Here is a 15,592-nt window from a genome sequence, read left to right on the forward strand (position 1 = left end):
AATACACTTTTAGTCATTTAAAACCCTAACTTTTTACCTAGAAAACGATTTCTGTCATGAAGCGTCTTTTTACATAATTTAAAGCCATAATTACAATATACAAAATATTCAATTTCAAAATTTTTTTTCTCCATTTCCACATAAAAGTCCTTTTTCTAAAACAGGATACTGTACCTTAACTTCTCTTTCAGAATTTCAAGTTCACTTTTATATAGACCACACTTTTCCTGTAGTCTTTTATTTTCTTTTTCACAGTTAATTAGATTTTTCTCTAGTATTTCTTCTTCAGCTTGAACCTAAAACAATAATTTGTTTTAAGTAGACACACTCATGTGGTCATAAGTCTTAGGTTTTTTGAACTAAAAAATAGTGATTTCAGAAATAAGCAGGAGAATGGAATAACTATTCCACCCATTTAAGTCCCCATACTTGTAATGAAGGGAGCAAAGCAAACTTCCTGGACAAGGAGGGGATTCTACTTCTGTTCAGAAATGGTTAAGAGCATATGGCAGAGGGGCAACAGCAAAAGTGTTCTCACCTCACCTGAACAAGGCAAGCAACTCATCAAGGCTAATTTTAGAATGGATAACTGCATCAAGTTCCTAAAGGGTAACTTTAGTGCCAGTGTTCCTGAGAAGTCATTGTTCAAATTTTAGTCACAGAATACTCCCACTAAAATCAGTCCCAAAGTTAAAACAGATACAAGTCAAGCACTGAGGATGGAGTGGTGGGAGTGGAGGCCTGGGCAGATCTGCCTAATTTTCTGTTACATCTTCCTAACTATTGGGCTCTGCTGAGCAGTTCGAATAATAATCCTGGGTGTGTGTGTGTGTGTGTGTATGTGTGTGTGTATATATATATTCATATATATATAAAAACATTTCAAACATTAGAACAATCTAATTTTTAAAACTAAATCTAATTTTTATTGTATTTCCTGTTAGCTCAGTTGGTTAGAGCGTGGTGCTAACAACACCAAGGTTGCCGGTTTGATCCCGGTATGGGCCACTGTGAGCTGCGCCCTCCTTTAAAAAAGAAATTGATCATCCTAAAGAGAAGTGTAACAAAATTATCTCTTAGATTTTCCTCTATAAAGTCCTCCCACTCCCCAGTGCTATTCCCCCTACAAGTTATTCTACCTCTCTCTATTGATTACCTTATTAAAAATCCCTACTATGATATTTTGTTCCCACAGGGACCTTCTCCAAAGCTTTCAAAACAGTGATCTGATTAATTCACACGTAAGACTTAGGTAACTAATGGGATCTTGATTTCTTAATTTTTTACAATATTTTTCTTTTGCCATTCTACCTTCCTTTAATCAAAATCATTAACTTCCTTTGTTTCAATTATTATCTCAAGATGCAAATCTCTCATATCTGTGTCTCTTGACCAGACCTCTATTCTGAGCTCAGCATCTGAATATCCAACATGGCCTTCCTCCAAACAGGTATTATTATATGGTATTACCTGAAGATATTAAATAAATGTAATCAAGCCACTACATTGCTATGTAGAATTACTATGTTCATTGAACGCTACTATGTTCAAGGAACCTTCCCTTTGAGAGGCAGAAGTGAGCCCCTCAGGGTGGCAGGTCCAGGGGTCAACTGAAGGCTACATAATGTACTCTGATTAAATTTTCACTGAGGTGATGAGAACAAATTTCTTGCTTCTACTTCTATAGCTCAACTTCTGCTCACTCACCCCATCTTTCTCTATATTTTGTTTCTTTTCTTGTCTCCATTCTTTTCCCTCTATGGATAAAAAGGTTCTGCTCATTATTAAAAGACTGTGAACATCATCCTAAATTAGTATTTATAAATCCCTTATTTAAATAATTTTATTATAAATGAGATTCCTAAAAATTACTCCCTGCTTTATCCATAAGCATATTCTACTTATGCCTATCTTAATTTTTAGAATATGGATAGTAATACAAAACATTGAATTTGTACAACTGCCTCTTACCTTTTCCAGTTTTTCAGCCACTTTTTCCTTATAATGTTGGAAGGCTTTACCCAGCTCTTCAGCATTACATAGTGCTTCATTCCTTTGTCGTTCAGCTCTAACATTTAAAAAGGGATAATTAACAAAAGTAAAAAATGCTCTGCATTTAAATAGTTAAGTTCCAAAGTATTTTATATTGAACTTTAAGGAATAATTAGAGAGCAGCAGATTTCTCTGTATCAAAAAGAATATTAAGCTTAAACTGCAAAATAAAGAATGAAGATTAGACTACAATAATTTCCTCACTATAAAATAAAAATATGAAAAATAAAATATAACATAAATACTTATAAACATAAACTTTGAAATATACATACATTCTTATGTGTTGGCAATATTTTTTCCTCAGTCGGGAAAAGACAGGTTAGGGAAGTAGCCTGAGGCTATATGATAAATTACCAAAGATCAGGTATTACAGAATTAGTCCTCTCTGTCTAGTATATTTAAAATACTTGGTAAATCCTGTGATTTGCAAAGGTAAAATTTTCAAAACGGTATTTCAAAAGACAGTAACATCTATTGATATGCGAAAATCTGAACAAAATCCAACCACCACCACACACTGTCCTATGCCCAACTGAGCTGCCTTAGTTGACCCTGACCTTTCCCCATACTTCTCACACTGAATTGAGACAATCGGGTTGGAACTTGGTAAATTTCATACCCACACCAAAAATCTTTTCTATACTTAAACCTATTCTCATCACATTTCTTCCAGTGAAAGGGAAGTTAGTAACTCTTTCTTATCCAAGGTGAATTGGCTTTATCTATACTCTGGATCTTAGCTCTTTCCTTTCAGGAACTGTCTTCTGTATTTTCAGTTTCTTCTCTATTGGCTTACAAACTCAAGTGAAAGTATCCTTTATTTCCAGAATATGGTTCTTAAGTCTGGATAACAACTGTGAATATCAGAGATGTCTATTTGGTTCCAAAGCTTTCACATTAAAAAAAATACAAAGTTTAAACAATAAGAAATTTATCTGAAAAGCTAAGAGAATATATTCTATTCCTTAATTTGCATAGCTAGAATTCAGAGAGCAAAGTGTACCTGTATCTCTCACTTAAAAAAAAAAACCCCATATTGTTTTCCTCTGTCATCCTTCCTTAAAAGCCAAACTTATCCACGTTTCACTTATCTACTCTTTCTCACCACCAATTAAAAATCATGACATATTTCGGCCACACAGAAAAGTATGGATAGGTATATCTATGTACTTCCAACCCAACTTTAATGAATCTTAACTGCTATTTTTGCTTCCTGTAGCCTTTTATTTTAAGCAAACAAAACATTACACATTATAGTTGAGGTCCGTGTGAGTCCTTTCTAAATCCCATTCCCGACTTCTTCCACAAAGGCAACCCTAGAATCACTTTGTTGTTGTTGTTTTTAAATTACCAAACATTTTGTACATTCACGTTGACCTAAACCCACAAATAGTACCTCATCGTTCATCTATTCTAACATGCAGGTTGTTGTCACATTTTTAACATCTCTAAACATAAGTATTTTTACAATTAATGGTGTATCATAGTTCCATGGTGATATTTTTTCTTAGTGATTACTGAAATAATGGTGTACCTTAAAATTTGTGTAATCTTACATTCAATGAAAGTCTTTTTTTCCATGTTTTTATACTTTATGTGAATTTCATCACACTGCCAATATCCTTCTGCAGATTGCTTTTGTTCAATGTCATGCAACGTCTATGTTCACCTATGAGACCGCAGTTCATTTTAAAAAATCTATTACATGCTATTCCATTGTATGAAAATACTATAATTTATTTATCCATTTTCAGATGGTAGACATTGAGGTTTTTTTCCAGCTAATACAAACAACGTTGCAGTGAACATGCAGGTGCACAGCCCCTTGGCAGTATGTGTGAGTTTCTTTAAGATAAATAACTATGAGCTGAATTGCTATATATTTTCCAAAAGGTTATTTCCAAGTTGAAGGCACTAGGTAGTATTAGGAAGTACTAGGTAGTATTTCAACTTTATTCAATCCTTTTTAAAAAATTAGTATAGCAGCTGTACCAATTTACATTCCCAACCAGAAATGTGTATGAGTTTCTGTTGAACCACACCTTCACCTACGCTTAGAGAACCAGTACAGCGTAATAATAAAATAGTAACCTATTTAAGCTTCCCAACAATCTATAACGAAGATAAGCACACAAAATGAGGCACTAAGAGGTAACCTGTTTCCAAAATCTCTCTACTTAACTACTTTGGCTACCTCTAGCATGGTATTCAATCCAGTGGGCCGTAGAGCCAGCGTCTGGATTCAAATTCTACCTCTACTACTTTCTGTGTGACCTCAACTTCTCTACGTTTTCTCTGATTTAGTTTCCTCATCTATAAAATGAGGATGTTATTGATCTCATCTGACTGAGGAGTAAATGAGTTAATGTTTATTTTTTATTTTCCCCTCCTTCTTCTACCGCCCCCCCAATCCGGTTCAAGCCATTGTTTCTCAGTCTAGTTGTGTAGGACACAGCTCCCTGACCCATGCTGGTATTATGAGCTTTGCGCTCCCCCAGGCTGAGGCAGTGGGCTCCCAGACGTCGGTCAGCCGCTGTCCGGCAGCACTCAACAGCCTACCCAGCTCACTCCAACCTCTGGCTGCCCACAGCAGCCCAGCTCCAGGGAGAGCTGTTGTTCACAATCTTAGCTGTAGAGGGCGCAGCTCACTGGCCCATGTGGGAATCGAACCGCGACCTCCAAGTTAGGAGCATGGCGCTCCAACCATCTGAGCCACCAGGCGGGCTCCAAGTTACTCTTTAAACATTTGGAAAAGTGTTTACACATAGTAACTTACACTCAGTAAGTTAATATAATTATCAAATTAAAAATGTTCGCCAATAGTGTGAGATGATTGTAGTTTTACCTCATTGTAATTTTGATCTTCATTTTTAATGATGGTAATCTTGAACAATTTCCTGTTTTATTGGCCATTTGGGTTTCCTGTCCTTCAAGCGGTCAGATGCTTTGTCTTTTATTTCTGGATCTCCCCACCCCACCTTTTTCTTACTGATTTGTGAGAGTTCTTTATAAATTCTGGGTAGTAATCTTTGTGAATTATATTATTTGCAAATACTTCCCCAAGCATCTGGCTTGTCTTTTTCAGTTCTTAAATGACGTGTTTTACAGAACATAAAGTTTTTATTTTAATGTACTTAAAATTTAGCAGTCTTTTCCTGTAATATTTATGCTGTCTGGATCTCATTTAAATACATTTTTCCCTACCATGATACATTCTGGAAACTACTCCCCTATAGTTTTTCTAAAAGTTTTACTTTTCACAATTGGGTCTTTATTACATCTGAAAAATTTTTTTAATATGCAGGTATAATATGAGGCAGGGCTCTAATTTAATTTTTAAAATCAACAATCAATTCTCTCAGCATCATTTTTTGAACTTTTTGTTTTTAAAATTTCAAATTGGTATACCCTGAATGTGGACTCACCAAGTTTTAACATTTTGCCACATTTGCTTTATATGTCTCACTTGAGTTTTTTTGCACTGAACTACATTCTAATTAGTAACCTTCACTCCTAAATACTTTAGCACACATCTTCTACAAACATGGACATTGCCTCACAATCACAACCCAACTATCAAATTCAAGAAAATTAAAAGTGATACAATACTATTATCTAATATACAATTCATATGTTAAGTTTCATCAATTACTCCAATAATATTTTTATAGGTTTTTTTTTTCTTCTTTTCCAATCACATACTGCTTTAGTTATGTCTCTTTAGTCTCCTTAATTTGAAACATCTTCTCGGTTTTTCTTAGTATTTCATGACACTGACATTTTTGAAGGAAAAAACTAGAAATATATGAGGATTCCAGTTACTCTACAACCTTGCCAAAGCTTGATACTGTGAGTCTTTTTCATTTTGGCCACTGGGGGCCGCAATAGCCCTGGCCTTTTGTCATCATGTTTTGATTGGTTTGCTTTTTTGTAGGCAAATTTTCTATTACTGAATCAAACTCTAATGGCTCTATATCTATTCTGGTTTTCAATTTATTCTTAAGTTAGTATTGTGAAGTCATATTTTGTTGGGAAATTGTTTATTTACTCTAAATTTTCAAATTATCATCCTAAAATGGTTCATATAGTGTTTGGTCTTTTTAAATCACAGCAAAATGTGTAATTTAGGAGTCCCCTTTCAATCCCAATATTGTTTTTCCTCCTTGATTAATCTTGTCTGATGCCCATTATCTTGATCATTAAGAAAAAACAAAATTTAAGTTTTGGTAATCCTCTCATTTCTTTGTTTTCTGCTCATCTATTTCACCTTTATTATATTACTTCTATTTTTCTGTCGATGCTTTCATCTGATGTCACTTTTTTGACTATGTAAATTGGATGCTTTAGCTCACTCATTTTCAGTCATATATTAATTTTAATATATGCATAGGCTTAAAAATTTTCCTCTAAGAACATCTCTGGCTACAGTCCATAAAATGTGATATACAATATTTTTTATGTCACTAAGTTCTAAAAGTTTTCTAATTGTCATCATAAATTCTTCAATGGTGCATAAGTAACAAGAAGTCTGGTTTCAAATTTCCAAACATACAGGAATTGGGGCTTACATTCTAATTTAATTGTACTGTAGTCTGAGAAGGTTATATCTATGACATCAATCTTTTGGTGTTTGTTGAAACTCACTTTCTGGCATAGTGAAGTAACAGATTATAAATGTTCTAGAAGTGCTTCAAAGAATGTGAATTCTCAAATTGTTAGGTACAGAGTTCCGTATCTACATCCATTAGATCAAGATTATTGTCATTCATCTTCAACTTCTTACTTTTTTGTTGTTTAATCTAACAATTCCTGTAAATTTGTAAAAATGCTGTATGAGTATAGATTTGTTCATTTCTACTTGAAATTTTGTTATTTTTCTTTATATATTTTGAAACTAAATTACTAGATACAAATTTAGAATCTTTATACCTTCCTGCTTGTTACTTAAAATATATCATGTGAGTTATTAACTCTAGTAATGCTTGTTGCACTTAAATCTATTCTGTGATATTAATATAGCTGTATTTACTTTGTTTTAGTGATATTTGCCTGAAATATTTCTATCCATCCTTTCAACTTCTTGTGTCTTTATATTTTAGGTATGTCTCTTATAAACAGCATAAAGCTAAACAACCTCTGCCTTTACACTTTTTAATCCATTATGATTAATCTTCTGCACCCTCCCAAAAATGTCTTTGCAAAGATATCAATCTTTGAATTTCATTCTAGTGAATTCTAGTGAAGCCTATATTCATTCTAGTTCCTCAAAAAGCTCTAAGAGTCTTCATGTAATACTTCTACCTAAAAACATCAATTGCCTATTTATGCTCTCCAGGTTATAATACAAATTCTTTGGTGTAACAAACAAAGCTGTTTACAGTCCGAATCAAATGTCTTCTTGCCTCATTTCCTACTACACCCATCCATTTATAAGGATATAAAACTCTTTAGTGTTCTTCAGGAATGATGCTCTTTTATACTCCTATGCCTTTACACATGCTGTCCAGACTGTGTCCATGCCCACTTACTCATCTGAAAACAAAGTCAATACCCTACCCTAAAAATCATCTCTATTTAAGTTCTCTGTAGAACCAGTCGCTTTTCCTCTGTACTTTTACTTAGCTATATTATAAAGTTAGTTTTAATGTACTATTATCTCATTATTTTAAATAACCACGTACAAAAAGCTTATCTGAATAAGCCTGAATTTCAGAATATTTAACCATACAATTTACACTTACAATAGGTACATTTGTTAGTGCTTATTATGTAAGAGGCACCTTACATTTCTTTCTTCATTTAATCCTTATATCAAGACAATATCACCTTGATTTAATAGATGAATAAACTGAGATTCAAGAAGGTTATTTGTCCAAGGTTAACAAAGCCACTGAGAGATAAAATCTGGCTGTTGGGCTCCAACACCTAAGTATTTCCACTAAGTAATATTGTCTACCAAATATATACTGCAACTGGAACTAGAGTAACCAAATGCTGCTGGAAAAATATTCTTCCAAACCCATTTTAACAAAAAATGATTTATTGATGAGTTTGAGAGGTTTTTAGAAGTATAAATGCAAACAAATATTTAACTATTTATCACAACTTGTCAAAACATACTTTTTTTGTAACCTTATTATGATAGTATAAATTTTGAAAAACTATTTTTATTGTTCAAGATTAAAATGCAGATTATGATCTTACTGTACATAGAAGCTGTTATAATTACATTATTATATTGTAAAATCTCATTAAACTAAATTTTTAAAAAATATTAATTAAAAGTTAATTGACATTCAAAGTTAATGATTCCTGGGTCAAGGCTACCTACAAAACTTTACCTTAAGACATGGTTTATACAAAATACATATTTTTACATTACGTATGTAAAAATAAGGAAGACCCAAACACAGTTTCTCATGAATTTTATGGAGGTCGTGCAACTTTATTTCAGAAATAAGTAAATATCATTACATTGATAATCATTATCGAGCTTCTAGGAATTAATCCCAATCAAGAATGCCAATAACAAAATCCACACATGAAAATTTTAATGAAAAAAAAATGGACAAAAAAGAAGTTATTCTACTGCCAAATTTCTGAAGTTTTCACTTCAAAACTTAGCTAGAATTTTAAACAGGTAATAGATTCTATTCTCCCCTATAAAAACAATTACTTGCTTTAAAAACACAATACCTTTTTCCTTGTTTACTTTGTTCAAGTAAATCCACCTTCAACTTTATACATTCCTCTTGGAACTTCTGCAAACTCTGTTCTTTTTCAATAACCATTTTCTGGCTCTGCTCTAATTTATCTTCTGCCTCTCTACAAAACAAAGGATATTTTTTAAAAGCTATTAATTAAAGAGATTATGCCACTATGCAAGAATACCATGTTTCTCTGAAAATAAGACCTAGCCAGACAATCAGCTCTAATGCGTCTTTTGTAGCAAAAATTAATGTAAGACCCGGTATTATATTATATTATATTGTATTATATTATACTATATTATATTAGACCCAGTCTTATATTATAGTAAAACAAGACCGGGTCTTATATTAATTTTTGCTCCAAAAGATGCATTAGAACTGATTGTCCTGCTAGGTCTTACTTTCGGGGAAACACGAAAGTTCAACATTAGATATTCTATTAGTTTAAATCACTGAGTTAAGAGAAATAAATATTTAATAGGAGACAGAGAAAAGGCATATTTATCCTTTGTTAACTAAGAGTTTAAATAAGGAAAAAAGAATACTTCCATCAAATGATAAATATATAGCTTATATCCTATTTCATACTGAGATACTAGAAGCATTACCATAAAGTTCAGAAACTAGATAAAAATGACTGTTATCACCACTATATCCAATGATTTTTTTCTGAGAATTGCAGAAAAGCAGAAATGAAAACATAGTAAGTATAAATATATAAAAGGCAAAATTTTCTTTTTTTGCTAATATCATTAACTACCTGGAAAATCCAAGAGAATCAAATGAAAAATTATTATAGTAAGAGTATGACAAATAATCCAATTACAAAATAATTATATTACACAAAAAGTAGTAGCCTTCTCTTATACCACCAATGAACAAAACAAGAACAAATTCACAACAACCAAAAACATAAAATACCTAGGAAACATAAAATATGTATTACAGAGAAAATTGCAAATTTCTAATGGTCATGAAAGACGACTTTAAGTGTGCATCTGAATCATCTGCAGGACTTGTTAAACAATAGATGGCTGGGTCCTACCTCCCAAAGTTTGTGATTCGGTAAGTCTGAAATAGGACCTGAGATTTGCACTTCTAACAAGTTTCCAGATGATGCTAATAGTGCTGATCCCAGTACTACAGTTTGAGAATCACTAAAATGGAGTAATGTGCTATTTAATATGCATATATATCTCATTTCAAAGCAGAAGAGGATAAATTATAAATTGCCTAATTCCTTGCTGTACTGAGTATACATTACTATGTAAGGCAAGAAATGAACTAGTTCATATTTAATAAAAGCATGTAAATAAGTATCTCAGCTTAGATTTAGTCTTTTTTAGCCCCCATAGACTGCAGCTAAGCGGAGTTATGATGGAGTGAACAAAGATTCAACATGTTCTAAAATAGTCTATAGCCACTATAGACTTATTGGGGCGGAGGACAAGATTTAACAAGATATATCAAAAAGCAGAAGTAGAAAATAAAAACTTTAAAGTCATAAAAAGTATATTTACCTCAAAACTTTATCTTGAGCTGAAACCTCTGCTTCCAAATTTATAATCTGTTCTTCTAAGATTGGCACATTGGCTGCCTGGTGTTGAGCAGATTCAAGCATAGAGACCTAAAACAAATAAGGTAGTTCATAGATGCTGGAAACTGGTTAATCTTTCTCCCTGTTCTTTTTTCAAATTTAAGAAGTTTTCAACAATGAGAATGTATTATTTTAAAAAGGAAGATAAATTATATTTCCTTTGTACAATAAAACCACAGAAACTGGTAATCTTAAGATTTTAAGAAGCTGACTTATCTAAATGCAGACTATACAAGTTCCCCTGATTCATTTTCAGATACTAAAGTCATATAAAACTGATTCTATAACATATTGATACTATATTATCATAATAAAAATTATACATAACACATTAACGCAATATAAGGAATAGTTTTCCAATTATAAATCTTTAAGTGATGAAGAGTCTGTTGACATAATCACCAATTCAAGAAACACACTTTTGCTCTTGACTGTGTTAATTCAAAGTGGACAGATTCTATTTTAGTCATTAAAGAATGATTCTGTGAAACCAAACAGGCATTCTGTTGCCTAAGTTTATTAAGTTTCTCTCGAAGACTTTTGATCTCCTGATCCACGGGGGTAGATGAGAAAGATATCTGAAAAATGAAAAAGAACAATTTATTTTAATTTCATTAAGCATTATGGTATTGTAAAATGATGAACAATTATCAATAAAATGACTAAGAGCTCAAAAAATGAGTTAAGATATTTAGTGAATGTTGGTGAGATATCATTCTTCCCTAAACAATACAGTGCAACAACTATTCACAAAGCATTTACATTGTATTAGGTACTATAAGTAATCTAGAGATGATTTAAAGTATATGGGAGGATTGCATAGGTCATATGCAAACACTATGCCATTTTACATAAGGGACATGAGCGTGTTCAAATTTTGGTGTCTGCAGGGGATCCCGGAACCAATCTTCCGCGGATACCAACAAAGGACTGTATATCATTCTAAACTCGGCATTTTTTACTTAAGTGATACATCTTGGCAACCTCTCCACAATCAATACAGTGAGAAATTCCTATTCCTTTTTTTCCATCAGCTGCAGTTTCCACTGCATGTCTGTTCAACCAATTCCCTATTACTGGACAGTTTCCACTGCATGTCTGTTCAACCAATCCCCTATTACTGGACACTTGAGAACTATTTCTAATCTGTTAAGACAAACAATGCCGCATTTTGCACTTATGCAAGCATACCTATAGGGTAATTTTCTAGAAATGGGATTTACAATTCAAGGGTAAACACCGTTTCATGATTTTGGCAAATATTACTAAATGTCTCTCTGTAGGGGTTATATAATTTTGCATTCCTACCAGCAATATACGAGAGTGTCTATTTCCACCTATTTTTACCAACAAAATAGTGTCAAACGTTGGATGTCTAACAATCTGTTACATAAGAACTGGTACCTAAGTATAATTTTATTGCAAATTTCTCTTATTATGAGGGAAAGTGAAGTTTTTTTGGTTTGAAGATCATTTTAATTTCCTTTTTCATACATGTCTTCTGCCCATTTTTCTTTTGGGTTGTTGATCTTCTTTTTAAGGAGCTCTTTATATATGAAAAAGATTAGTCTTTTGTCTTTAATAGGCATTACCAATATTTTTTCTCCTCCAACTTGTCATTTGTCTTTCGCTTTTGCTTTGGGTAAAACACAATGATTTCAACTAAGGCATAAATATGATTTTTAAAAAATCAGCAATTAGGGCCGGCCAGTGGCTCAGGCCGTTAGAGCTCCGTGCTCCTAACTCCGAAGGCTGCCGGTTCGATTCCCACATGGGCCAGTGGGCTCTCAACCACAAGGTTGCCAGTTCGATTCCTCAACTCCCGCAAAGGATGGTGGGCAGCGCCCCCTGCAACTAGCAACGGCAACTGCACCTGGAGCTGAGCTGCGCCCTCCACAACTAAGACTGAAAGGACAACTTGACTTGGAAAAAAGGCCTGGAAGTACACACTGTTCCCCAATAAAGTCCTGTTCCCCTTCCCCAATAAAATCTTTAAAAAAAATAAAAAAGAAATCAGCAATTTGAATTAGGATAGAGATCATGTTTCCCAGAATGATATAATCTTTGTTGACATGAAACTCGAATTCATTTTCTAAATGTAGGCTCAGTCAAACAGCTTCATTAAGCAGCTTTCTTACAAAAAGATAATCTCTCAATTGTTGACTGCATGAAGTGGGAAGAGCAAATTTTTATCAAACAAGGTTATGATCTACATATGCAACCATATATATAGTGGGGTAATAAAGAACAGGAAGAAGAGTGGCAAAGGAGATAAAGGGTTGACTAAAGTAGAGGGGTAAACACAGAGAGATATTAATATGGCTGAATAAGAAAGAAGCAGAGAGAGAGACGAGTTCCAGACCAGGGAAGATATCTAAGATCATCCACAAAATTCAGGGATAATAAAAATAGAAGAATGCCACGCTATCACAAAGCACTCTGACCCAGGTTATACAGTAAGTATACTTTAACCACTTAATAAATAGTTGATTACCTGTTATGTATATGGTATAGTGTTAAAATCAAGGGGGTTTAATTTATTTGAGAAAACAAAACATTTAATTGCAAAAAGGCGATAAATATAAAAGTTTAAAAATAGAATAATACACCAAAAATAACTATTTTCCTGTTAAGACAAAACAATAACCATTATATTTAAATTCAATGAGTCTTTAGCACTATAGTAAAAGACTGGAAAACATGAATAAGGCATTTGAAGAAAAAAAACTCAAAGAAAAACTATTTTAAGTATACAGGTCAAAAACTAACACTACTTTTAAGTAGAGAGGTCTAAAAATAATAACCTTATCTCTTGGCTTTTTTTGAAAAGCAGTACTGCTACTGGGCAGTTTACAAACTTTTTTATAAGGTGAGTAATTCAAAATTCCAAGCTGGCTAGGCTGAGAAAGATCTTCAATGAGCCTTTCAGACCTTGAGGGATTAGAGGCATAATCAGAATTTTCACTTGGACTAACACTAGAGAAAAAAGAAAAAATACATTTTAGTTCTTATGTAGTTTAAGTGTTCGACTCCAAATTTCTATACATTATATGAGAAAACAGGAAGAAAAGTACCTGGAATGCTGCTGGAAATCAGATTCACAGTTATGAACCTAAGGCAATGTTTCAACTAAATTTTTAAATAGACCAGTTAGTTTTTAAACTACCAATCTATGTAGAATTTCGAGAGCCTCTATGCTAGAATTACTTAAGACTCAAAAAATAGTCATAATAGATTAATTACACCTAAAACATATATTTCACAGAGTCCTAATACATGAAAAGTGTTTTTTTAATATGTAAATGCTTTTCTAATATTTCTATTTTTTCCTAAACTGAGTTATATTCAAAATTATAGAAATTATTTCATATTCTAGAGACATATTAGAATACTAGAATATTAGAATAGACATATTATTACTTACACAGTAAGTAATAATAAAATTCGTACATTTTACATTCACAAATTAAAGTCATACTCTGAATTCTATATGTGATTCTACTTACTTACCTGGATAACTCTTCCCCTACACTCTGCAAACTCCATTCTGTTATCTTCAGTTCATGTCTTAAGGAAGCAACATTTGCAAGCAAACTTTCTTCTTCATTGTCTTTATTATAGTAGTCTGGTGAATTAGATGCCATTTCCTAAAAAAAAGAAACGAATTTACTGTACCTTGAAAGAAAGAATCTGTGGTGTCAGTCAAAATACCCTCATACTAACAGAATTTAACTCATTCTTTTCTACTAATAGAATTTAACACATTATTTTTCTCTCTCAGATGTTGTGAAATCTTTCATGGTGATTTAAAACAAAACAAAACAAAACAAAACAAAGCCAGGGTCTAGTTATTATAGTTCCCCTTTTCTAACCACATTTTTCCAACAAGTGTGTGAACTAAGTATTTTTATTCCATGTTAAAGATGAAGAAACTAAGAATAAGACAAATTAAATAACATACTCAAGGTCACACAAACTCAAGGAACCAAGATTTGAACCTAAGTCATCAGAATCCAAAGACCTTATAATTATGCCACATCGCAATTTTCTTACTATAGATCAATTTCAATGAGGTGCTTGATCTTACATAATCACATTACAAGCTCTAAACATCTGATAAAATTAGTATCATTACAGTCATTCATATTTTTCTAAAGGCAATTTATTACCAGATAATGATTATCCCCTCCTCTCATTCACAATAGTTACAAAATTTTAAAATTACTCACATTCACATCACAACCACAAAGATCAAAATAACATTTGGCAAGTTAACTCATAAGAAATATATAAATAAAAGCCTTTGTTTCTTCAACAAAAGTTTATCTCTAGGGTTGTGAAATTCTCTACTAAATACCTTTGCGCATAAAAATCGTGATAAAGGGCAACATTTTATTAATAATACAATTATGTATGAAAACACATTATTATTCATAATTAATACAATTAAATGAAGGCTTTATAATCTCCACTACTCCTGTAGATCTTTCTTCATAATCTTAAAATTACAGTCCTCTATCAGATCCCATTTACCTTTGCCATTGTAGCATCTCTCTTTCATCACTCTTCTAGAATTCTGACCACACCTAAAGCTCCAAAAGGCTAGCCGTCCTGTGTATTATGTTCAGGACTGTAAGGCACTTAGAGAAGCTCAGTATTTTCAGTGCAAACATGATTACTAAACTGCCCTTCCTTCCCCTCACCCAGCTAAAAACAGCATAACAAATTTATTCCCTACTCAAAATTTCTCTGAAGAAGGAAGATAAAAAAACTCTCACCTTATTGAAAGAAACTATGGCAGGAAATTAAATATTATGTAATCTGAGAGAAAATGTTTCTATCCTCTTTCCGTTTTCCCCACAAATTTGCCTCCGCTTAAGTGAGAAGACTCTCCCAGATTAAGTCAATGGCTCGGGTCCTCGTTCTGCTGTATCTTTTCAACACCTATAGCTTCCTCCAGGATGGTGAAGGAAAAAGGGGTAAAGAAATTTTGGGTAAATTCTAAAATGCCATTTGACATTGTGGTCCAACTAAATCAGGTTTTATCTCTGACATTTCTATGTATTTTAACATAAGAGTTCTCTAACCCTCCTTTAGTATCAGTGAATACGTTTGATACTCAAATATTATTTTTTCCTAGTGGGCCATTTACTGTCAAATGAAGATTTTTTCGTCCTTTTAGTAGTAATGAAAGTTTACCTTCATTGCCTGAACATACGTGGAAAAGCAC

The 15,592-nt window shown here is 32.8% G+C and overlaps 1 protein-coding gene across 1 annotated transcript in view; it reads right to left on the minus strand.

Moving 5' to 3' along the window:
* CCDC18 (coiled-coil domain containing 18) overlaps positions 1–15,306 on the minus strand; it is a 74,542-nt gene extending 59,236 nt beyond the window's left edge. Inside the window, exons 1-8 of the mRNA XM_081055978.1 lie at positions 15,141–15,306; positions 13,873–14,009; positions 13,167–13,338; positions 10,782–10,940; positions 10,286–10,392; positions 8,752–8,880; positions 1,972–2,068; positions 175–296 (exon numbers count right to left, since the gene is read on the minus strand). Coding sequence (XP_080912104.1) covers positions 175–296; positions 1,972–2,068; positions 8,752–8,880; positions 10,286–10,392; positions 10,782–10,940; positions 13,167–13,338; positions 13,873–14,006 — 920 coding nt within the window. The 5' untranslated portion in view covers positions 14,007–14,009; positions 15,141–15,306. The remainder of the gene's footprint in view (positions 1–174; positions 297–1,971; positions 2,069–8,751; positions 8,881–10,285; positions 10,393–10,781; positions 10,941–13,166; positions 13,339–13,872; positions 14,010–15,140) is intronic.
* Between the last annotated feature and the right edge of the window lie 286 nt (positions 15,307–15,592).

Source organism: Rhinolophus hipposideros, assembly GCF_964194185.1.
Source record: "Rhinolophus hipposideros genome assembly, chromosome: 8".
NCBI classification, from domain to species: Eukaryota; Metazoa; Chordata; class Mammalia; order Chiroptera; family Rhinolophidae; genus Rhinolophus; species Rhinolophus hipposideros.